Genomic DNA, 25,941 nt, shown 5'->3' with positions numbered 1-25,941 from the left:
GGACATAAGCCAAAATCAGCGTGTGGGTGACATCTGGGTGACCGCGAATGCGAGTGCGTGCTGCCGCAGCTGCTGCTGGCTCCCATCCATTATGCCTGCGGCCGTTACGGCGATTTCGGCCGGGTCTTTGCCCGCCGAGGTGTCACGGTCCAGGACGCCGAAGACCCTGAAACGCCCCTGTGTACAGTACAATCGGCTCATTAAAGCAGGCTGTTGCAGCTGCCAGGTCTCCCCAAAAACATGCCATTGCTTTTTCCTGGTGCGTCCGTGGTGACAGTAATTGTGTCGGCACTGAAAGGTCACTGAAATATGTTTATAAAATAATGAACATTAAACCCGGCCGTGAATCATGCCAGGGCTGCACAAAGGACGCGTATGAGCGGCTGGTAGTTCTCCTTATTGTCACTGGTGTGTGTAAGTTTGTGCCAGTGACTGTGTGTCTGTATGTGTGCAGGGGCGTACAGTAGCTAGAAGTTCTGGGGCCCTTGACAAAATCTCACCTTGGGCAATCCAACTTACATTATATCATTTTTAAATTTCACATATTCCACAGCCCCTGTAAGGTCTACCAGGGTATCTATGCCCCAACTTCAGTCCTCTGTGTGTATGTGTGTGTGTATATGTGTGGATTAGCTTTATAGTACATTGCAGGGACCAAATGTCCCCCATAATATAATAAAAAACTTATTTAGACATGGTGGGGACCATTTTTCAGGTCCCCACAAAAATCTGTGAATGCAATCATTGGTTTTCCCCGAATAAGTGAATGGAGAGTCCCCACAAAGATACAATTACAAACCTGTGTGTGTGTGAGCGTGTGATCTTCACCTTCCTCTCCCTCTTTTGTTTCCACTGCGAAGAAACCGGTGTAGATCTGTAGATTCGTCTTGTGGAAAATAAAATCGCAATGGGGATTAAGTATAACAGTGGGATTTAGCCAGGTCCATTAATGAACGGCTTTCGGGCCCTGATCTCTGGGGCCCTTGGGGGGGGGGGGGGGGGCTGTTCTGTAGATGGTCAGACAGGAGCACAAATCACTTAAATTTTATTCTTTTGCTTAAAGATCATCTCCATATAGGTGAGATATAATCCTGATTCAATGGCCTCCGCTGGGGTGAGATTTAATCATGAAACATTGCCCGTACATATTCATTTTTTTCGGATTCCCTTGGCTGGCTGCACTGCTCTGAAAACGACAGTACTTTTTTCTTTTTCATTTTCTCCCTTCTTTTCCTATGCCAGACCCTTACCCCTGCTACTTAGGGAAACCCTGTTCTTTATAACCAAATGGCATCCCGCCTGATAAGGCACTTTGAGTCCCTGCGGTGTCCGTGGTTGTCGTGCGGAAAAGCCGCCCCCTGGCTTTGAGGCTCTCCATCGTGGCCCCCTTCCCGGGGCCCCCCAGACTAGCATCGGCAGGATACAGGGAGTTAAGAGGGGCCAGTTAGGGGGGTTAAGGGAGCCCCCATGGGAGACCTCAGGAAGAACGAGCAGAAACGACCTTCCTGCCAAAAGGCATCTAGGTCATGGCAGCCGGAGATTTAACCTCGAAGAAGCTGCTTGTTGATTGGCTGAACCGGGATGGCTGGGTGGCCGTCTTGGCATGTCGCTACCTAAAACATATTTTTGCCAAACCAGTTTCTTCATGTGAGGGAAGACAATCCCTACCGAAGTTTAAGAAGAACCAGACTTCTAGCCGAAGACCGAAGCGACGTATTTTGTTTGTATTCTCTGATGGTGTTGCCTGTCTCTCTAACGGTCCGGCCTCTCCCTTGTGACCCAACACGGATTCAGATATTCATCTGCTTTTTTCAGAGGGGCTCTGGCACATTCCTGCCTGGGTTGGTGCTTCCGGAAGGTGGTGGGGGTGCAGGTTGGGGAGGAGCCAGGGAATCACACTCCCCTTCCCTGGAAACCTTGAACGGCTGCCCTGCCGGACTTGGCTGGCCATGCTGTGTGTGTTTTGCTCCAGGCTCCGGTCCCCGGTGGTTGAACATGGACTGTAAATGATTTTAAAGTCTGCACAGAGGGGCTAAGTTAACACCCAGGGTGTCAGAGTGATCCGAAAGCGATCGGACAGCCGGGGAATTGGCGTGAATGGAGGCCGGGGAAGAGTGCGATGCTTCTCGCGAGCTAAATTTACACCTGGCCTCGAAGGGACAGGTCGTGGCAGGGTAGGGAGCTTTGGGGTTGAGAGTGGGGGGTGGTTAAGAGGCTGTGTGGAAGAGAGGGGCTTTTAAGAGGCGACCCACGCTTCCACATGGAGTCCAGATCTTTCTGACTGCGGGGTCTTGGAGGAATGTAGGGCATTCTGACTTCCCAAATCCCTGAGGAAGTGTGTGTGTGTGTGTGTGTGTGGTGGGGGGGTTGTGAGGTCAGAATTTTCATTCTTGAGCCTGAGAAAAGCCTGAGAAGCAGCATCAGGTGACGGCTATTCGAACCCTCATTCTGACAGCTTGGGTGTTGATGGGGCAAATTCATGAAGTACCAGGAGATCAAAGAGGAGACTCTGAAGTCTGCAAAACACAAAGATGGTGGGGTTGCGGGAGGGAGGGAGGGGCTTTTGTTTAAAAAAAAATTAGTTCATATACAAGATAAATCGAGCCTATGGGTTAACTGGTACAGTGTATTAAAACCATATCATTTACTTAAACCCAAAGAAAATGAACAAGTAAGCTACTTAAAACATTTACATTTAGCTGTTCAACATGTGCTTTTACTTAAAGGGTTTTCTCTCATTTATATGTAGTCCTATGTTTATGCATACATATTATGTATATTGTATCTATGGATATATACATGGAGCCATATATTACAGGAAGAAATGAGGTTAGGTGCTTTTCAAAAGGACAAAATGATAGGGCAAATCCGGGGACTTGAATCAACAACCTTGTGGATAATAGTCTGTTGTAGTACCCAGTGGAGACAAATCCAGTGGCTGGTTTGCCGAAAGAAGCCTGCACAGCCTGTGGCGGATATCGATCGGATTTCTTTCAATTAGGCTGCGTGTGGAATTCCGTGTTGGGTGATTTAAGGCAGCTTGGGCCTGGAAAATGACTCACAAGCCTGGAGGGGCAGAAGATACTCAGCCGTTCGTGCTCTAGGAGCCAAAAAGCCCGCCAATATACAGCAGAGAATAAAAACAACACCAGCGCGCCTTCGCCTTAAAATCTTTCTCTTCTTTAATGGGCCTAATCGTTTTTTTTTATATTATTATCCATTAAGAAAAGGTGCTGAGCAGACTGAACAGATCTGTTTATCCAGCCTCCATTTACGGGATTCGGACGAGGCAAAAATGATTAAAAAAGGATTAATCTGAATTGTTGTCATCTTGAAGAAGCCCTGATAATGTTTCCCTTCCCAGCTGATTTTAATGTATTTTCCCCTGTTTAAAATAAACCCGATTTCCCAGTGTCTGACTGGCATCAAACTTAGTCAAATTGACAATTTGCAAGACTGCTCTCGGACCGTAATGATATTTTAGCTGAAAGCGGCTTTCCGTCATTAATCCTCGCGTATAATCCCGGGGAAGAGCCAGCAAGGCGTTACTCCGGCCAAGGGAAGGGGGATTTGATCGGGGGGGGGGAGTCCGCGAAAGTGGCCGGTGTGGAGAGGCGCCCTAGCGGCTTTAATATGGGAGCTTCGTCGGGGATGTGCAGCTTGCGCGGCGCGGGAAATTGGGTCAGCAATCACCGCGCAGTTATCACCGTTAATAAATCAGAATATTAATCCTGTTTGAAATATACATATTTCTTGTAAATTAGACAAATTAATGCTGTTTAATAAGAGTGTTGTTCGCATATTATTTGTATTTAGGTGTGTGTTTGCGCGCGCGCAACATTTAATAGTAATTCTGACCACACGGTTCTGCTAAGTCTTTATTTAAACCGGGTAGTTAGTTGTACGGGTTGATAACTCCCTGGAAGCTACGGTACACAGGAAATTTGACACGGTTGTAAAATTTCACTGAATCTTACATATAAAATTAGATATACAACAGAATAACTACTCAGTTACGACTTTCGCTTAATCTGTTCCTGTTGTTTCTAAAACTTTGTTTTATTGTATTTATTTTAAGATATATTTTAGGGGGTGACAGTGGTTAGCGATGTTGCCTCACACCTCTGGGACATGTGTTCGAGTCTCCACCATGGCTCCGTGCGTGGAGTTTGCATGTTCTCCCTGTGTCCTCAGGTTTCCTCCTGGTACTCCGGTTTCCCCCACAGTCCGAAAACATACTGAGCTGAATTGGAGTTACCTAACTGTCCTGGGTTATTCCCTGCCTTGTGCCCATAGCTTCCTAGTCTCTATAGAACAGATGGGGTTAGATGGATGGATACATTTTAGCACCTTACAATTAATTTCATAAAAATGAATGGCTTCCCTTTATATATCGGTGTATAAGTGGGCATGTGGCTCAGTAAGGTAAGATACTGTACCTGTAATCTGAAGATCGTCAGTTTAAATCCCTGCGTTGGCAGATAAATTTAACTACTGGGCCCTTGAGCGAGGCCCTTAACCTCAGTTGCCTGGGGGACTGACCCTGCTTTCTCAGAAATGCATGCTGCGTTGGAATAAGGCATCTGCGAAGAAAAATAAGTGTAAATTTAATCTTTTCAGCTGAAATCCACAGCAGGTCATTTGGGTTACATATCTGGTTTGTCGGAGGACATGCCCTGAATACCAGTGTCTTCTCCTTACCTTGACGTGAACAGATCTCTGGAGTTGTTTTTGATTATTGAATGACAGTAATCAAGCTGTATTTGTGTTGGTTTGAATCCCGTCTTATTGGTGGATGCTTGCACTCCTGCGCAGCCTTGTTGCCCCCCCCCCCCCCAACCATTAAAGTCTCCTGTTGTATCATAGTTTCCAAATGTAGGGTAGGTGAGCTTGAGGGTCTGTGCACAGTTGCATGGATGACATGCTGAACGTGTTTCCGTGGAAGGTCTGCTTCCCGACATCTGAACGGCTTCTTCACTTTACTGGTGTGCTGTGTTCCAATAGCTCCCTACAGATCCCTGCAGCCGCTTTATGGTTTGAGTGTGATACTGAGGCTTTTGGAGCGACAGAGGAACTTACTTGGTCCTTTTACAAGCAGGTGGGGTGGGGGTGGGGTGGGGGTCTGTACAGTTCTTTGGGAGGAATCTGTCGGATCCAGTATAGGCCCACCAGACGGGACGTGCTAAGACTCTCTTATCTCGGCTCACAAGTCCCCCTGAACCCCTTTGTACTTTTCTGTAGCACACGGGTCTAATAAAATCCCAAGTTTAGTCCTATGGCATTAATTTAGTCTGGTGGCCGCTACAACAGTGCCTGTAGGATTGCGTCATGAAGCGTGTAAAACCTATTTTCCATGTGTAGGACGAATGAGATTTAGCTATGTTCAGAGTGCTGAGGCTTTATAGAATTCGCATGATTGACACAATTATGGGTTTTATTTCTGAGGGATTAACTTCTTCCTGTGTTTTTTTTTTCTGGACTGATGATGTTCTGAGCAGACGATGAACTGTAAAGCTGAATGTCGGACCTTAAATCATTACACCAAAATAAAAACAATTTGATCATGATATGGATTTTGACAGAATATGTTAATTCTCTTGGGTGTATTCTGGGAGGGAAGCATGAGGGTAAGCTTGTCCCACATCTCCTGTAGAACCTTCCTCTACGCAATCCCTTGTAGATGTATAAAGAAATGGGTCTTGTTGAAACGTGGGAAAAAGAGGAAATGGGGTAGAATATCTCCATGAAGAGGGAGGATTCTTTTGGCTCATCTGGTGTGTTGTTTGTTTTTTTGAAATGGGGGTGTTGAAAAGTCCCAACACCCTCTTTGGCGCTGTCTATTTGATAGGCTGAGGAGCGGGGGGGGGGTGGTCAGGGAGCTTCATCGCAGTCCGACCCGCCCTCCTGCACCCACTCTCCTTTTCATCCAGAGCCTCTCAGTGGCCCCCGGCTAATCGGATGGGAGCGGGCCAGGAATAAATCATCTTCCGGGCCTCCCCCATATTGAGCCGCTGCCTTGTAGCGAATCAATTTGGGCAAAAATAAACATCTATCACAGCCCTGGCATGCTGGAGCAGTGGGAGATGATTCCCCCCCCTTAGCGGTGCCTGGGTTATGCCTGTGCTGTGTGTTCTCATGTTATGTGGAGGGGCTGAGGGACTCCAAATCTTCCCCAGTTATGCCAGACCGTGTCTCGCCTACATCAGAATGGAACATTGTCACGTTCCTAAGTGGCTGCTCTTGTTGTCCATTACAGTTTATCTCAGTGCTTATCCGTTGGGTCTGTGTTTCTGAGTTTTAAAAGAAAAAACTCAAACTAAACTGAACTTAGGCCCCAAAGTCATTTAAGAGGTATCTGAAAAGCAAGAGAGATGATTCCTCACTCCCATGATGCTCGGTCACCCTCAAGCCCCACTTGGGTTGGTGTGATATCGAAATAAAAGTTTGCAGACGCTGGCGCTGACCTCAGATTCACACACATTTCTCTGTGGACACTGGTCTGGAATGAGGTCTGCGAATGAACAGAATGAACACAGCATTCACAGTGTTTTCAGTCTGTCTGTTCAAATCCAGACACTGATCGTCATTTATCGATTTGATGCTGAGTGGGTTCCTTTGAACAAATCATTAACGCTCATTAGTATTTGAACTGTACTATACAGACATCAAAGAACTCTTATTTCTCCTTTTTTAAAACAAAAAAAAGTTTTCTGTGTGTGTGTGTGTGTGTGTGTGTGCGTGGTCCAGGTATACATGACATTGTGGGGACATTTAATTTTATTAAAATCTGTGCCTGCAATCAAAAAACTAAGAGCGTCAAAAGACTTGTATTTTGTTTGGTTACTTATGGTTAAGGTTGTCATATTTGGGATTAGGGTATTGCCCATAGAAATGAATGGAGAGTCCCTACAAAGATATTAGTACAAGTCTATGTGTGTGTGTGTGTGTGTGTGTGTGTGTGTGTGTATAATATATACATACATGCAGACAAACTTCAGGAATTTCAGTCTGACATACGTCCTAGTTGCACGATCCAACGTGGGAAGAGTGGGCCGTCTGGGTGGAAAGTGTTGGTTTAATTCCTGGTTGTTGGAAAGAGGCGAAAGAGGAGCCCTTTGAAGTTTCTCAGTCTTCTTGTGGAGAGAGAAGAGAGAATTCTGGAAGCCCACCAACTGAAAGGAGGCCTGGCTTTTGTTGAAGGAGCGGAATACTGCACAAATAAAAACAGGCAGACTTGATGCACCATTTAGAAACATCGGTTTCGCTCCAGGTTGGCAGTAAGTCATTTCCCTGAGAGACATTATATTCCCCATGTAGCTTGTTGATTCTGTTCAGTGAACACACTTGTATAATTTTGGAAATAAGGCTATTTTTATTTGGTTTTACTAACCGAAGTTCGGTAATTTACAGTTAGTCTGTAAAACACATCTTCTGTGAGGTGAGCGCCTGTGAAATGGTGTCTCTGAAAAGTGCTTCAGTAAGAGGTCTTCCAGACTTCCTGTCAGCGCAGAGCCCTCCATTGTTGTGGGAAATTTACTGCTCTCCGGATGGTCGGCAAGTTATTATTCGTGTGACCATATGCTGGGCTGCAGATGGAAGTGGAACAGACCGTATTTCTGAGTCCTGGTTGGAGGAGACGCTCAGGGAGAACCAATCAGCAAAGAGGCCAAGGGTCATCATTCATTTGAACTTATTGTTTAAGTCTTTGGCAGAGAGACTCTTCAGATATTGTCCGCTAAGCCACACGCTGGAGACGCATCCACTTCTGATGTCCCCCCTCCCCACCATCTTTTAGTTTAATAGCATCTGGAAAGATGAGAACATTAGGCTGTCAGAGGTCGCCGGGCTGTGTTGGCCACGCGGATGGATTATCTAAGCTACAGAGCTTGTGGTGGGACGGTACCGTGTCACACAAGCCGTGGTCGTTCCTACAGTAGGCCGTCTGACAGCCACAGCCAGGGGGTGGTGTAGAGACCCTCTGCTGTGTGTTTTCTTACTCCGAGGCCTGTGAGCGCCTCTCTGTAAAACCGGGGCTGCGTTCCATGGCTGTTAGGTGGGCGGCGACTCCTGAGAAGGGATCTTTTCTTCCCCTCAGATTCTGGAAACTTCTCTGTGTCTCCCCTCAGCTGCTATTTCCTCGGTGCTGCTACTGCCGTGGAAATGAAGCTCTCTCTGCCAGCAGCTGGTAGCTCAGATATAGCCTCTTTCCTTTATAAACTGACAATATGGAGCCTTAATGCCCACGTTCTGCCTTTCCAGTATATTAAATTATCCTTCCTGTCTGCCGAGCCGACACACCGTCGTGTGCATGCTCTCGTGTGGCAACAGCTGGGCTGCCTCACTTTTGTGGATGACTTATCACCTTGCCATGATAAATCCTTTAACGCGGAGCTGCACGACTGCAGCTCCTCATTGGTGTACTCGCAGCCCCCTGTAGCTAACTGTAAACACAGCTAGCTGAGAACGGCAAACTGGAGCGGACGTGATACTATTCACTGTTGTACACTGTTCCGTAATATTTCCTCAGGTGGCGCCATGGCTGTTGTCAAACTCAATTGAGCTGCCACTCATATGAGACTCGTTAAGCAGCAGACATATCAACTCTGTCACGATTAATTATATTGTTTTTTAATTTTATTTATTGTCGTTAAGCTAAAAGCACCTGTAACGCTAGGTATCCTGCTTCTTAGTAACGCGGTCACTACTGGCCCGTGGCATGTCGACAGCCCCTGGCCTTTGTCGCAAGGACTGCCTATTTGTGCTCACGGAATGTGGTAGCTAATTAAACTCGTTTCTCATTATTAAAAAGCACCGTCTGAGGCACTGATCATTTTATTAGAGTAATAGGGCAGTCTCACGCCTCATTGCTTTGATAACGGTCTTTACGGACAGCTGAAGCGCTTTATCTCATGCTACGAGGGGGGGATTGCTCTTCCCTCCTGAAGTGTATGCTCTACTGGGAGCTGGGAGGGAGCAAAAACATGGACCGACTTTGGGTTCCCGAGGACCGGATTGGGAAACACTGCTCTCTCTGTGGCCCCCAGAAATACATACATGCACCTTGCAGCAGTGACAAACTGCACACCAGGTGTACCTCTTATCAATCTCATCTACGGTTTTGCAAACCCATTTAATTTTCGGGTCAAATTGTGTGGCCTCTGATTGCTCGCCCATTCGTCCCTGTCTTCCTCGCCAACCCACACTGACCACCCACACCGTCTCCCAGAGAACCTAGACTCATCTTTATCACGCGACGTCAAAAAAACTGTCAAAACAGATAGTTCCTGAGCGTGATGATTGACTGGAAGTGCTTCGCGAGACAAAACGAGCGGCCGAAACGCCGCAGTCAGTCCTGACTCGGCCAGCTGGCCATCAATCTTCATTTAGTGCACTAAAGAGGATGACAGCTTGTCGTCCTTCATATCTCCTCAGCCATGTTAAGAAGCGCCTTACGTCTGCTCTAACATCTTGGGCTGGAGTCTTCTGCGTGGTGTGACTCGTGTTGCGGGTTCAGGTTCTGTCTGGCACCTTTTGGATTGTGGATTTTGTCCACGGTGCCAGACAAAAGTCCACCTCCTTTCACTTATTAAGCTACTGTCCTTGGATGGTCAGGAGTGACCGAAAAATAGCTGGATGTGGGCTGGCGAAGAATCATACTTCATAAATATGTTATGTCCATTTAAGTGTATGCATTTTATTTCTTATTAAATTTTCTGTAAAGCATTTTGAATGTCATTTATGTTTGAAATGTGCTATATAAGCTAGAGTTAGCTATAGTTAGCAATATGGTTACTGCTACGATTTCACGCCTGAGACAACGTTAAATGTTGATATGCAGGGAAATTCTTGGGAAGTGAACAGGAATTAAAAACTCGGTGCCAGTTTCGCCATGGTGAATTTGTGAAATGTTTATGCATTGTCATATTTTTTTGTCTGTCATATTTATTTTTCTTTTCTCGTTGCTGCGTTCATTAGCATTAGCTTCATGACTGCTGTCAACACAGAGTTATCTGCTTGCATGTTGTTCTGTATGCTTTAGAGCTCCGTGTTTTTTTCAGTATATGTATTAAAGTTTATTAATTATCTTATTAAGTGCACTAAGGAAGACAATACCTCACATTTATAAGCAATCATTTCCTTGTCGAAACCAGCTTCTTACCATTTGTGCCTTGGAGTTTATGTGGAACTGGTTATGAACCTAAGGCTTGGGTATCACAGTTAATTAGTACTTATTGTTGGGTATAGGTCTGGAATAGGGGCAGAGTCAAGGTGGTTGAATCACATTTAAGGGTTTATTCTAGGAAAATGAAAGGAAATTTGGGGAGGACATGGCTCAGAGTTACACTTCATGTAACGTAGCACTTGGAACACAGCACTGCCCCAAACATTTTTTTTATGGCTCCACAGATGATGAAAATCGCAAGACAGACACTTTTTGCCTAAACGTGGACGGGGGCATCTTCCAAATAATTAGCGACGGATGGAGGCAAATTCATTCAGATCCATTTATTCAGCATTCCACATTCAAAAACAAACCAGCCAGCTAACGCTTCCTGCTTCGGCCCCTTTTATCCAGTCAAATTAGAAAATCACACAGGTAAACCTTACGCATACATCCTAGAAAGTGTATTCTAAACAGTATGTTTATTTCAATATTAACAAGTTAGTAAATTGACCAGTTTCCACAAAATAATCCTACAGAATAATCTGCCTATTTTCAGGATGATTCCTCAAAACATTATCACAATAAAATAAAATAAATACCCACAAAGTTGGAGGAGAAAAGTATTCAGAGGAAGGAAGGGAAAACTTGCTCAGCAAAAGGATAATCTTTGAGAGAGCGTTGGGTGACGCCAGACAGGTAGTGGGAGGCTTGGTACATGAGTGGCGACTAAAGCAGGAGAGAAATGAGAGGAAGTGCTGTGAAATTAGCAGGGTGTAATCACAATGTACACATCAGGTATAACGCTACCTTCTTCAGTGGAAAGGCGGGGACCTTAATTAGATCACTGAGCCGTCTGGGCGTTTGTCATGGCAACACACTTTTTTTTTTTTTTTTTAAACCAGAAGTGAGTCACTGAATCCTGTGGCTTTTTTGGAGATGCACTGAGGCCGTCTTTGTTTGGCGGCGCGCGCCTTTAAAGCGACCGTTTGTTTAGCGTCGAAAATACACACGACCAAGAGGAACGCGTTGCCACCGTTGAGTACAGGGGCCACACTGTTTCTTCTGTTCCGGGCCGAGGGCCAATTTCTCAGTGTTTTCACAGCGTCGTGTCTTTTATTGCAGCTGCTGGGCCTGGCACAGCGGCCCCGTGGGTCCGGCTGAGTCGGGCATCTCAAAGGCGGCACTGCCAACCCCCAGCCCCTTGGTCTTACCAAATCTTGGCACCGCGCCCTCAGGGTGGACTTCACATTCAGAGGATTTGCCCCAAAGCCATTGCCTTGGAAAAAGAATAGAATGAAAGCTAAAAGCTTGCTCTGAGCTGTGTTAATGAGTGCAGCTTAAAGGAAGAGCACCTCTTTGATTATGCCGTCCTGATCAATGGAAACGAGCTGTTAAAACATTAGCCTTGTCGCTAATCTCGTAACATGGGCCCCCTCTGGTCCTTGCTGAATGTGATATTTAATAGTGACAATAGCGCTTGTGTCTGGGCTTTTGGTGGTTTAATGCAGCCTGGGGGGCCATTTGGGAGTGACGGGCAGGTATGCAGAATCTCCAGTCATCTTAAGCCATCTGTTGCTACTGCTAAAGTTGTTCCTGTGAGATCAGTATAAGGTTTCTAGGTGTTTCTGTAAGGTTCTCCCAAATATAAAGCAGGGCCAAGAATGCTGAGTCATACTGAGTGTAGAGGCATTTGGCTTGCCTTGGGGGGGGGGGATTATGTTTTTCTTCTGCTCTTTTTAAGTGGCATTAGATGTATCGCGTCTGGTCTTTGGGTGCCCAAACGGCACATCACAAACCTCTTATTAACTATTCCAATGCCTTTCTGTTGGCTCCTATGGTTGTTTTTGGAGGTATCTACCAGTGGTCAGCAGGAATTTGTTTCATAGATGCTTTGATCTTTCTCTAGCCTGAGTGCAAAGCGTGGATTTTTATTTGTGTATTTTGTTTGTTTTGATGCTCCTCAGTGAAGGTTGAAATGCTTCATTTGTTGTCTTTAAGTGGAATGTGTGAAAGATGCTAATCTGGATTAGGACACATGCATTATGGTCCCTGATGATGTATTAAACAATAACCACTTCTTAATTGTTAAGCGCATCCCTTTCGGTAACAGGAGACTGAAATTTGTGCAGCATTTAGATCTTATCTGTCATAATTTTGTGCACGTCTAACTTTTTAAATGTAACTTAACGGATGCTTTTATTCAAAGTGATGTGTAACTTAAAGCAAGGCTCAGTCATTCCCTGGAGCGACTGGAGTTAAGGGCTTTGCTCAGGCGCCCAACTGTGATATAGCTGTGCCGACCATGGGACTTGAACTGGTGACCTTCTGATGACAGGCCCCGAGTCTTTATCCGCACACCACTCCACACTGTACACTGATTGCTTTTTCTCACTGGAGATAGCCGAGGCTCCACTGAGTTTAAACTCAACGTTTGCAGAAATCATTTTTTTTTTCTACCAAGACATCTTTAATGTTTAAAGGTTTAATATTGAGGTTTAATATTTTGTTTTAAATTGAGATTGGCATTGAGATTTAGAAATATTGGAATATCTTAAATGTCTAATTTTAAGATGGAAATGGCTCTTTTCCCTTACATTTTCATTTAGATTCTTGGGATTTTCACCTAAATGACTTCTGGATTACCTTGATTCTTCACCCGGTATGTTTAATTACACTAGGGACCGAGTTGACTTGTACTATCAGGCATCTTGCTGTTTGCATTAACTGAGGAATGTTAATTAATGAGAGGTGACCTAGACTGAAATAAATCATTAGCCTGTGATGTGAGCATCTCAAAAACAGCGGCATCGTAACCATTGGAAACCGCTCAGAAATCCAACACGACGGAAACCTTCCTGAGCTCTGAGTACACGTGACACGTAATGTTTACACGAGCAGGCCATCAGCCCCTGTGCCGTCCTGTCATGCTTGCTCATCAAATCTTCTTGGATGGAAGGAGGAGAAGGGGACAGTGAAATACAGCAGGAGAGACAGTGGGAGGGTGGGAGAGGGGGGGGGGGGGTCCTTCAGATGACATGTGCCCCATGTGGCCACCATCTCCTGGTACTTATAGGAACATCAGAGCAGGTAAATCTGGAGTTCTGAGCAAAATGCAAGGCAGACCCTTCCAGAAAACCCAAGGACTCCATGAAAGGCTGGCCACTAGCATTCATTGTTGTTATTCGTCATTATATATGAACATACTTTTTATATATGCAGACAATTCTTGAGTGACGTAAGTAATCCGTTCCACAAAAATGTAAGTCAAATTTTACACATCAGATTTACCTTCCCATACCATTCAAGATTCCTTTCAGTAAAAAAACACAAGCCAGAATTATACTTGTAATATGTACTTAATAACACATATAAAATAAATGAATAAAAGCATAAATTTGCTGACAGGCCTGTGTCACCTTTTCACATTAGCTCTTGAATATTTTGCATAAATCTGGATTTATTTAAGACGGTTTTATGCAACCCAAGAACTGTCTGTGTGGGTGTGTATACATAATATATATATAGATTTGTGTGTGTGTGTGTGTGTGTATGTATGTATGTGTATATATGCACAGACACACACACACTCAGACACACAAGTACACAAGTGGCCAAAATTAAGGAAACAATTTTTAGAGATTGCAGAACTTTATTCCAGTTTCTCCAGTTACTTATTTAGTCGTCCAGTGTATGATATTTGTAGACATTCTTTGATTGTTTATAAATATTACTGGCCAATATTTCTATGTGGTAATTTTTAAAACATAATGCCAGGAATGCTAGGTGTTTCCACAATTTTGGCCACTAGTGTGTAATTTTCTTATTGAAGTACTTATGTTGTACTTTGGGCTCTGGCAGAAATGTTGCACAGATTTAATCAGAATGAACGACAATGAATTGCTAGGATAATGATCTGCACCCCATTAGAGTGGAAATGCTTTAATGCCTATGTTATATCCTTTTCTGAGAACCGTTGAGAGCCTCCAAACCTTGAAGTCTATTAAAAAAAATAATACTTAAAATTAAGTATACAAAAACATGGCTGATGTCTTCAAGGAATCACGGGAAGGTGCACGAACATAATTCAATGATAATTATAGCTTTAATTGGTTAATGCTGACAAGATGTCACACATACAAATTATATAGAATAGTCTGTCATATAATAAATTGAGATCTATGATGTATAAGATCCCATTTATAATTTATATAAGACGAACATTATTAGGATAACTCATGCAGTTAATTTCAGTTGTTGATCGCTGACAGCCCTAATAAATTTATTTGAAGTGACACCGGTTGAGTCCTCTCCATTGTTTAACAGTTTACAGAAATAAACTGAACCATGAAAGGACTGATCCAGTGAAGTTTCCCGAACACGGGGCTCTATTGTTATGTCGCAATCTGACATGATACGGCTTAGAAACCATGCTGGTGTGATACAGATGAGCGTTTGATGGAACAAACTAACCATGGAAATCCCACTTTCGGCGTCTATATCTGCTTCACGTCTCCGGTAGATGGAAGCGACGTTTGACAATGATATTGAGATTGACTGTTTAAGTTCTTACCAGAGTTCAAAGCCCCCCGAGTGGATGGTCTGTACGCAGGCAATCTGGGGGCCAGGACAAGCCCTGATAGAACTAGGTGAGCTGGGGGGGGGGGGCGGGGTGGTACTGATAAATAAGAGAAATGAGGTTGGGCTGAAATGGAATGGGGGGCGGGGGGTCCCAGACTATTTCAGCAGGAAGGATTTTAAGATCAAATTCGGCACGGCGCAGAGAGAGACGGCAGGACATTGGTTTTAAATTAGCAGAGATTGCTTCACGTCCAGTGCCCTTGGGGACTGGTGGAGACGAGACGTTCGTTAGGCCGCAAGGAAACTTCGGGGCGGAAGGTGTGGAAGGTCCGCGCTCGCGGTTCTCAAGCCTGAGAAGACGCGGCAGGGGTAAGAGGGCTGGTAATTGCTGAATTGGCTTTTGAGGATGGTGGGAGGGGGCGCTGGGGGGGGGGGGGGGGGTTGCTGAGATACCTATTACAAAGGCACGCATGGGTGCCTCTGTGGGACGATTGTTTTCTAAGTGGAGAATTTAGGACCAGGCGAGTGCCAAGTGTGAAGCTTTAAGAGCTCCGTTCAAAATAATAGGTACAAGGTTTCATCTCCGTGTATAATGTGACCCCACAAATTGCTCGAAAATATCGGTTTATTGACTGGGTTATATGCTCAGCGCTTAAATTATGACGCCACGAGCAATTACCACGCCTGCTCTAAGATGGACTGTTACGTCGGTGGTAATTATGGGATGTTACAGATGTTCCCGCAGATGTCCAGCACCATCGTTTTAGCTTTTAATGTGTAGATCTCTGAACACTGGATGTTATCGTGTTTCTAGTAAATGATCTGATCTCTTTAAAGAAACCAAGAGGTAGTGAACTACAGTATTATCTGGTAACTTAGATGTGGTTTGCATTTTAATACCAAATCGTTTTGGATCAATGTCTAGTCACCCCTTGAATCCGTTACACATTATTTTGCAGACTGAGATACCAAGTTCAATCAGACAGCCACCCTTCCTAAACATGCGTGGCTTGACCTTTTACAGTTTGCCTCTCCCTTCTATTTTATTGGCTGTTATGAAGTTCATTTTCAAATTAGCATGTGAACAGTCACACTGTTGAAGACACAGCTTAATCTGGCTCTGCATTAAATCTGCATCGTTAATCATCTGTGTTTGTAAGGTATTTATTTGTCATTTTGCGTGTGGGTACGCCTAGAAGGCTTCTTCCCCTATTAATGCGTAATTAACTTCTAATGGATATTCCGTATATGGCATTGCAAACCCAGTCCTTCGCATGCACCATGTTTTATTGTTGAGTCATGGCTGCCCTATGGATGGTACGTCAGTGAGAACATCCACGCTTGGCCTACAGCCTGTCACTCCTTGGGCTCATCACAGCCCTTTCTCCAATCCCTCCCCTGACTCGCTCCCTTTCCTGTTGCTGTTCGCCCACCCCTCTGCCTCTACTGGAGGGGTGTTTCTGTGTGTAGGCGGTGCTGCCTCATAGAAAGCACCTGGCTTGGTCAAGTCAACCAAAGCCAAGTCCAGTGGGCTGTATTGTCACACCATCCGTCAACAGGAATACGGTAGGAGGACATAATGTTCCCCCAGGATCACGGTGCGGCATCTAGACAGCAAGTGACAAGGGTAGATATTCACAGCAGCGTAGAAGAATAATGCAAGATAAGGGGGTGAACCCAAAGCTGTACATACATAGTGTCCTGAATGTATGTAAATAATAGTAATAGTCTATAAGGATACACATTATTACAGTGTTACTATATGTGTAAATCGCATTATCGCTATATATATATATGAGATTATAGTACGATTATAGTAACTCTATTGACCCCCCCCAGGGGTCTGAAAAAATGGTGCTATGACCTGTATGTGTTAGGGTATTAAAATATCTATTATTATTTGTCATATAAACCATCAGGATGTTGGCTGACATCTCCAGGGTTAGCTGAATTAGTGAGTCTAAATTACCTATACTGGATGAAGGGTTGGAAGGTAGATAGGTGGGTGGAGTGATTGATTGATGGATAGATGGATCAGTGGATCGATTGGCAGTTAGTATTGGTGCTGTGTGTGGTTCAGCAGGTTAGGGTGCTGTGCCTGTGATCAGAAGGTCGTCGGTTTGAATCCCAGAGTCTACGGAGTGATGTCACTGTTGGGCCCCTGAGCAAGGTCCTTAACCCCCCCCAGCTGCTTCAGAGACTCAATACGTTGCTTTGGATAAAAGCATTTGCTGAACAAATAGATGTAAATATATCCATCTTAGATCTGCTGGTGGGGGCCATCGGGAGACTTTGCGCGGAAAGTTGGGGAGAGAAGCCATCTTTATCTGGTAGGAAACTGAGATGTGGGAGCACGGTTGTCATCCAGCTTGGCTTCAGCGCGCCATCCCTCCCTTCTGGGGACCGCCGCTGGGTCTCCATATGCTCACGGAAGGCGCCTGTTGCTAACAGGCACGTTCACCGCCAGGAGATGCCAGCCGTCTCACAGGCGTGCGTCTGAATATCGATACGGTGAGCTGGGATGCCCTGGTAGTCTTCAGATGGTGGGGAGGTGAGATGCTTTGTTGGAGGAAAAAGTCAATTTAGAAGCAATTGGGGAAAAATCCATTAAAAAAAAGCAGCATAAAAATGTTAATATTAGAAAATTGAAATTAATATTACAAAATATTTTACAACTGGGGTTTTTCAAGTATAATGATTGTATTTCGCTAAATTGTGTAAAATCATTGTCTGACGTAATGTATAAATTGTTCAACTCCTGTGGCAGATGTTTTATATCTATTACCCTGCGAAGTTTGTTCCTTATTTAAATTAATGCATCATGGATTATTATAGAAAATGCATCGCCAGTTAGTATTCTCATGCCGGCTTGATTATGTGAAATGCAGATATTATCCAATTATTTTCAATTTAGTTTTTATAAAAGTCTTTTTCTTTATAAAGATTTAGTATGCTGGGTTGTTGGGGTCGATGTTTGTATTAGTTATAGAGTCTTTGGGTGTCTTTTGACTACTGCACTACTAAGTCATCTAGATTTGCATCCTAAACTTTTGAGGGACATTGGTCCCTTTTCAAGGTAAAGGTCTTGAAGTGGTGTTCAATGTCATGGAAACGTAGGTAGATCTTAAAAAAAACATCAGGACAGGGACTAGGACAGAGAGCCACGCAGGAATCGGCGGATGTGCTTCTGGCAAAGATCTCAAGATGGCAACACTGTCGACAGGGCTGGGCTCCCCCAGGGGGGAGGAGCGGGAATGAGGAAGCGAAAGCAGATTGCAAGGGCACCCTCAGACCACCTCGTGCAGGTTGGTTTTCATTAAGAGCAGCATTTGGCTTGTAACCCTACACCTTTCTCAAGGACACGATGGCAGGGTTAGAGGTTGTGAACCTACAACTGGGACAGTATTAGGATTTTTTTAAGGTGGGGGGCATTAGAGAGGCCATAATTCATGCAGAGGGGACAACCTTATCAATAGTCAGTGATATGATTTGAATCGCTGAATGACAGGGCAGGGGGCACTTTGAGGGCCAATCAGCTTTCATCTGGGGCCGGTGCTTTGTGGGCCCACCCCTATACACACCCCTGGCCTACAACATATTCATCATCAGCGCCTTAACCCTGTTATGCCAACATAGACCTTATAGGTAGATATACGCATTATACAGCACTTTGGTGCAACAAATGCTGCTTTTAAATGTGCTTTATGAATAAAATTCACTTGACTGTATAACTGCAACAGACAATTCATATTTTGAAATGTTTCTTATATGTTAGTGCATAACTTCAAATAGAGATGATTTGAAAAAAAATAGCAAACAAACAAACACACACACAAACACAGATGACCCCGTGACCCTGGAGAGGATAAGCGGTTTTAGAAAATGGATGGATGGAAATATAAACACACACAAATACATATTTTCTGCGATGGGTTGGCACCCAAACCTGGGTTGTTCCCTGCCTTGTGCCCATAGCCTCTGGGATAGGCTCTGGACCCCCCCGTGACCCTGAAGAGGATAAGCGGTTTTAGAAAATGGATGGATGGATGGAAATATAAACACACACACACACACACACACATACTGTACATGGGTTGGCGCCCCATCCTGGGTTGTTTCCTTTCTTGGAACTGTAGCCTTTGAGATGTTCTGGACCCTCTGTGACCCTGAATGGGAGGAGTAGTTACAGAAGATGGATGGATGGATGGATATACATATTTTGTTTGCTTTATTTTCCTTAAAGCCTGAGATGGTACATGAATGAATGTATTACATGCGCTTCTACCATAAATCATACTGCCGTCATCTTTTGGTGTTTGGCATGGCCTAGACTGTGTGTCTCGAATGTCTTGCTGAAGATGGGCCTGAGGTTTCCTGACGTAATGGTTTTCTGAGCGATCCTGTCGCCGTCTCAGAGCCTGTGACATGAACACAATGGCTCTACTGCAGGAAGAGTGCGGTCTTTTTCGCTCTTGAAGGAATGCCATGTCCTGTACATTTAATCCACGTTTCTGGGCTGGGTACCAGCCCTGGAACGAGGAGGAAGCGTCTCATCCAGCCTGTTTTGGATCTGGAGCTGGACCTTTTTTTTCCCATCCTAAAATGTTACAGAAGATGAGGTGGATGATTTAAAAAGCACAACCAGTCAAAAGAAAAGACTTCTGAGAGCTGAGGGCATTATCTGAATCTTTGATGCTCTGCGATATGTGGAGAATGCCTTTGAGCGCTGCCGTCACTGGGTGTTAACTCACTACTTGTTGAAATACTTTGGCATGATAAACAGCCATGACAAAACTGATGTGATTTGTAGATAATGTTTCCCTCCCTATTTGTCACATGCCTGAATGTAACTGAAACACCCTCTTTGTAAAGTAATTAAATAGTGAACCTAGACTTACTAGAGGTCTGTAGAGTTTCTAACTTTGGGACTCACTTGGGAGTCTGTATGTAGTATCCAAACCTGCCCACTTAATGATGAGTTTATAGCGTTTCTGACCACAAATGTGAGGTTCCTATAAAACTTTTCCTATACAGCTGTCTTGTACTTGTTTCTGTTCAACCATTGGGAGCTTAGCTTGGCTTGTACCTCATTTGGACAAAAGCGAATGAATGAATGTATATGTAAATTTAAGCTGTAGATATATAGTATCTGTGTGGAACAACAGCCTCATGCCTCTGCATTTTCCTTTCTCCCCCACTTGTCCCTGGCCTCTTTGTCCTTATTTTCACAGCAAATTGATTCTATCGGTGTCGGCACGGCAACACGGATCCGCACCGTACTTTTCACAGCTGTGCTTATGAAAGAAAGATCAAGCGCCTTTCCCACATTCATGGACTGTGGGGAAACGTGTGTTCTTTGTGGCTAGTGCCAATTTGAATTTCAAACCGTAAGAAGCTCTCTCTTCCTGCTCTAGATGACCCCCCCCTTCCCCCCCCCATCTCTCAGGGCACTGTGGAGACGGAGAGAGTGGAAATTGCTCTTACAGGTTTACACTGATCAGTTGCAATACCAAGATGTCATCTTAGGGTGGGCTTTTACATATGTTGGGTGGGCACCAGTGTTCTTGTTGACTGGGGGTAGTGGGGGATCCGTTTGGGTGGGCAATACCCACCCCTTGCCAAACCGTAGTCATACCCCATCCATCCATCCATCCATCTTATATACCTACTTGTCCTATGCAGGGTCGTGGGGGGTCTGGAGCCTATCTTGGAAGTTACGGGGCCAAGGCAGGGAATGACCCTGGATGGGGAGCCAACCCCAGTGGGTCCAGGTGTACTCGCACCAGTCGATTCTTTCTGTGCCCAAGCACGTTTGACCCCCAAAGTCCAGTTTGTTTGACTAGTGTGATTGCTCAGTACCATGCCCAGGCTCAGTACACTTAACCATGCCCTGGCCCACTTGGACAGGTGGGCCAGAGCATGATTGATCAGGCTCAGACACTGTATGGATGTAGTGTGATCGCTAACCGTGCCCAAGTATGGAACACATACGCATATGACGTATGACGTCACTGATGCATGTGTACATGTACACTACACATGAACCGAACCTGGAAGGAACGGGATCAGGTAGCCTGTACCGATCACATCATCTATATCGCAAAACTTAATTGCAAAAAAATGAAGTGCGTAGAGAGATTATTGGGTGCTGGGGGGGAAACGGGGATCAGTGTTGATACGATTCGTTATCCATCCATCTATTTTCCAAACCGCTTATCCTATTGGGTTGCAGGGAATCTGGAGCCTATGCTGGAAGCTATGGGCACGAGGCAGGGAACAACCCAGGACAGGGGGCCAGCCCATCGCAGGGGACACACACACCATTCACTCACACATGCACACCTATGGGCAATTTAGCCTTAGCATGTCTTTGGACTGTGGGGGGAAACCGGATTACCCGTCACATTCGTTATATGTACCTGTATTTTTAAAAAAGCTAACATATAATATAAGCACCCATAAAGTTTACAGCAGTTTCTTCTGCTTTCTTCTCTTCATCTGCTCAATAAAGCATTAAGTTTCCCATGCAGCACATTATGTGTGATTGTCTACCTGCTTAAAACACAGTGTAGCAAATAGTGGTATAAATCACAGCTTTCCTCGTGATACTATACAATATCGATTCCTTAAGCCAACGGTTCGATTTTTTTTTTGATACCTCAGAAATTCCCACAATACGATATGATTCGACTGGGATTAGTAGTCGAAATTTCACACAATCCTTTACATTTCAATGAATTAAAAAAGGCAAATATAATTAGCATTTTATCATATTTTATTGGGAACTGTAAACAAAATCCAGTGTAGTCAAGTATGTCCCATAAAACAAGCAAAACAAAGTGCAATAAGGTAAAAATAATTAAGAAAAATTAAATGGTCAACATGTACAGGAGTTCTGGCCCAAGTGTGAGTACACCCTTACAGTGCACCATTTTAATGCCTACCCCTAATACAAAGGCCTTGCAATATTAAGCGTGAAATACTGCTGTGCTGAAGCTGAAGGAAGGCAGGATCCTCGCTTCCACCACCATGGTGATGCCCAAGAAAGCCAAGGTGGTCGCCGGAGTCGATTTGCTTAAGGGGCTGTTTGCCGGCATTGGGGAAATACCCATCACATTCATAAAAACATGTCCCCAGGGAGAGACTGATGTCAATGGCGACAGGAGCTGGAATACCAGGGGTCTGCATGCTTGTCCCTGGCTGAGAGGTCATTTTGTAGGGCAAGATCTTAGCGGGAGAGGAGAGAGTGGAGGGAAACAGCTGGAACACGGGCAGCTCAGGCGGGTGCCGCCGTGGTTGAGAACAAGCAGCGGTCTGAGAGAGAAGCCTGACCTTCTCTTTGTCCATTTTTCTACGGCACATCAGTGGCAAACTTCTTCTAAAATGCAAGTTTTGCGCGGCACCAGGCAATGAAACCTATCATGCAACAATTCTTGAAAAACTGTGTTGGATAGTCTGAACTCAACTAAAACCCCTAGTTCTTTCACAGCACTCTCTCATTAGATTTTTTCATTATATTTTGCTTCCCTGTTACCATGATGGCTCATTCACTTCTGCCTGCTGCTATGTTCATGGCTGAGCACTGGAGAAGGATTAGCGTAAATGCTAAAAATGATGAGAGGCACGTTTTCTCCAGCGACCTGGTTAATTTATGGCTTATGCTGCAACGGAAGCCAAATGCTTGATGAATGAGGAGTGGGGGTGATGGAGTTCTAAATGGGGGCTTGAAATGACCTGAGACACCAAAAGGTTACAGTCTATGGCTCAGGCTCTAAACATGGATTTTCTCCTGCTATTCCAGATTCCTTCCACAGTCTAAGAACATGAGGTTTGGAGTTGTAGTGGCCCTAATTTGTCCATGGTTCACGGTGGTGTCTACATGCCCTGTGCTTCCTGGGATAGGCTCTTAGACCTTGTGCCCGGATAAGTGGTTGGGCGAACAATGGATGGATAACTATTAGCTGTTTCTTGGACGCGTGTTGATTCTTTGACACGTCTGTATCTCTCACAGGCGCCTGCAACTTTGAGAAGCCCTACACGTCCTGCGGATACATCCAAGGCAAAGATGATGACCTGGACTGGGAGCAGGTCAACACCAAAGAGAAACCATCCTTGGACCCACTGATGCCTGCAGGTTTGTCATCCAAACATGAATGGCATGCTCTTGGTTCCTGTTGAAGAGGATGCTGAACAACATCTCCATGGAACGTGATGGGTTTTGCTCAGTGGTAACATGGTTCATTGGACCATTAACAACTGGAGAGAGACATTTTCAGTAAAGTCAAAGAAAAAAAATAGTACATTCATAATAATACAAGATCACTCGCTGTGCCTGTGAGCAGCTGAAGGTCGATAGGGATTCTGATACCCAGTTATGGATTTGTAGCTCAACAGAATAAATTGGAGATGATTTTACTGGGAGCATGGTGGCTCAGTGCTCATTGTGGCCACACACCTTCAGGGCTGAGGGCTTGATTCACATCATCATTCTGTGAGTGTTTGGAGTCCCATATTCTCCCAACATTTGACTGTTGACCCTTCCCCCCCCCCCCCCCACCACACTGGCAGAACTGTGGATCTGTCTCTGAGATCCCTGGTTAGTCCGTTGTTTTCCAGCAACACCTCAGAATGAATGTGCCCCCCCCCCAGAGGTCGTGATCTGTGAATTCGGACGTCTCAGCACAGTTCAGAGCTCACAGATACAGCGATACAGTGCCCACACTGGGAGCTTGTTCAGGCTTTTAGGCTGTGGGTTCGGAAAGGGGGAAACGCCCCAGTAAATACTGAATCCTCAAGTGAGTATGTTAGCGGGTGGGAGAGAAGTCTGAGATTGCTTTTAATTTGGGGGAAAACCCATGTTTTGCTAAATGCAGCTGTTTATCTGAAAACATAACGGCCAGCTAAGTGAAACGGCCTCAAGTTCAGTCCTGAAACAGAGAAGAAGTCAGAAGAGCTGATTCCAGATACGTAAAGATACAGATTTCAACAGTCCAATAGTTGATTCCTCCACCCCACAATGAGACTTCTCAATATGAATGATAATGCTAGAAATATGCTAAATAAAGTAAATGATTTGTTTACCGTTTTTGTACACATGCGACCTGGAGCACCTGCATTTTAAGCGTTGAGAAACAAATTCAGCTTTTGATTTAAATTTTTTTGCACAGTAAGACGTACAGTTGCATGTCCTTGGTGCTTGGGACAAACACGCTCAGTTTGCCTGGGGACCCTGTTAACAGGCGATTGGCCCCATTGGAGAATGTGGGACGTGTACAGTGTGTATGGGAGGTGGGCACCTAGTTTAAACATGTCTGTCCTGGTTTAAAATGACCTTTGACCACCCCTCTTCAGACTATACCACAAGGAAGTGACAGCCTGCCTAAGACCACTTATGTCTGAGGGATATTCCAAGAGCAATCTGGTGTCAATGTGATTTTGGCGTTCTGGAGTGTCAGTATCAGAAACCTTTTGTGTATTAAACAGATGCTATTAAACAGATGCTATTAATGTGGACCAATAAGGGGGCAGAAACTGTATGATATATAATTAGCCTGGCATTAATCAGACCAGGCCCTCATGAACTGGAAGGGAGGGGGGCAGATAACAGGGCACAAAGAATTGGGAGGGGGGGGATGTCCTGGGGCATTGGTGAGGTCAGGTGATAAGTCCCTGCTGCCTACCGTTTCCTGTTTCTAATAATATAAAATCACCCAGTTCATAGTGCCAACACCTGTCCAATTTCTCCTGTCTGATGCCCCCCCCCCTGCTTTGTGTTACAGACTTAACGATGATTCCTGGAGCTGCGGTGTAGATGTAAAATTCTTTCAGTTTTATTTTTATATGTATGCATTGATTCTGCCCTTTGTCAAGTGCTGGGAGATGGGGGGGGGTCTAATCGGATTTTAATGGCCCTTGTGGGATGGGGGAGGGGGGCTCAGCCCTGGTATTTCATAATTAGGGCGTATAGCACACAAACTCATTATGGCTGATGGGGATTTCTCCCAAATAAGGCTGTAAGGTCGTGGCCCCCAGAGATGGAAATGCTTGGGTTCCATAAATATGGGAAGCATTATGGGAGTTGGGGGGGGATCAGCAATTCATGAAAAATGTTGCATTTATCTTCTTTTACAGCTGTGAGTAAATATTATGACGTCACCCTATAATATTGCAGTATCCGGGTACAGAGTCAAGTTAAACCAGACTGGGTGATCTTAAGATATGGCACCGGCAATTTCATGGGGCAAAATGGTGCGAGCTTTGAGGGCAAAGTGTTTGATAATATCCCATAAATATTATTCAGAAGCAATTTCCCTCCCTTGGCCTGTTGGAATTGTACTTCTAATGAGAGAAAGCTGGCCAATGTCAATATTGCAAAAAACCAGCGATATAATAGGAATATGAATTAAATTGTATTACTTACTACAGTTCATGTGAGGAGTTGACTCTAAGCTTGATGTAATATGAGTGTAATATTATATAAGAACCCAGGGGAGTAGATACATCTGAAAAAAATTTATTGTCCCTGTCTAGATAATACAATTTAGAGCACATCGGGTCTTTTATCTGTGTAATTAATCCTCAATTAGACTCGCCGTTTATCGGGCTAATGCTACCGAAATGACAGGAAAGCGAATGGCGGTGATAGCGGCTTTCTGTCACACGGCGGTGAGTGATGGAGTCTCCCGAATAACTCACCTCAAGAACCGCGGGGATGCGATCTCTTAAACATCAGACATGTCTGCGGTCCGCTGAAAGGATTTTAGACGGCAAAAAGGGTGCATTTAAACTCGAAAGGAAGGCGCGATAGCCGGTGAATGAAAGTAGCGGAGTAGCTTCCACTAGACGAGCTCAAAAGGGTCGCCTTGAAGGAAAAATGAATCTTTACAAGGGGTGAGGAGCTGCGATTTTTCCTCCTTTTTTAAGTGCAGTGTTTGTATTGCCCCAGAGGTGTGTAAACGTTAATATACCTTATGCGCTCCTGGCATTTTTTTTTCCAAGTGGATGTGATGTGAGCGTGTTCAGTTTTAATGAAACTCTCGGCTTCGTGCTTGATTGTTGGCTCCGGCCCAAATTTGCTCGTTCCAGTGTCTATTTAGACCAAATAGGAGGTCTTCTATCTTTTTATATATATATATATAAAAGAACTGTTAGACACCCCCCGGGCCGCACCCCAGAGATCTGCTGTGAAATCGTGGAGC

At 44.7% G+C, this 25,941-nt stretch overlaps 1 protein-coding gene across 13 annotated transcripts in view; it reads left to right on the top strand.

Moving 5' to 3' along the window:
- ptprma (protein tyrosine phosphatase receptor type Ma) overlaps positions 1-25,941 on the top strand; it is a 199,846-nt gene that overhangs the window by 20,875 nt on the left and 153,030 nt on the right. For all 13 annotated transcript variants that reach the window (XM_072712303.1, XM_072712301.1, XM_072712296.1 and 10 more), the window contains exon 2: positions 22,755-22,877. In XM_072712303.1, coding sequence (XP_072568404.1) covers positions 22,755-22,877 — 123 coding nt within the window. The remainder of the gene's footprint in view (positions 1-22,754; positions 22,878-25,941) is intronic.

Source organism: Paramormyrops kingsleyae, chromosome 1 (genome assembly GCF_048594095.1).
Source record: "Paramormyrops kingsleyae isolate MSU_618 chromosome 1, PKINGS_0.4, whole genome shotgun sequence".
NCBI classification, from domain to species: domain Eukaryota; kingdom Metazoa; phylum Chordata; class Actinopteri; order Osteoglossiformes; family Mormyridae; genus Paramormyrops; species Paramormyrops kingsleyae.
The sequence above is the reverse complement of the archived record's forward strand: the minus strand, read 5'-3'. Positions and strand labels throughout refer to the sequence as shown.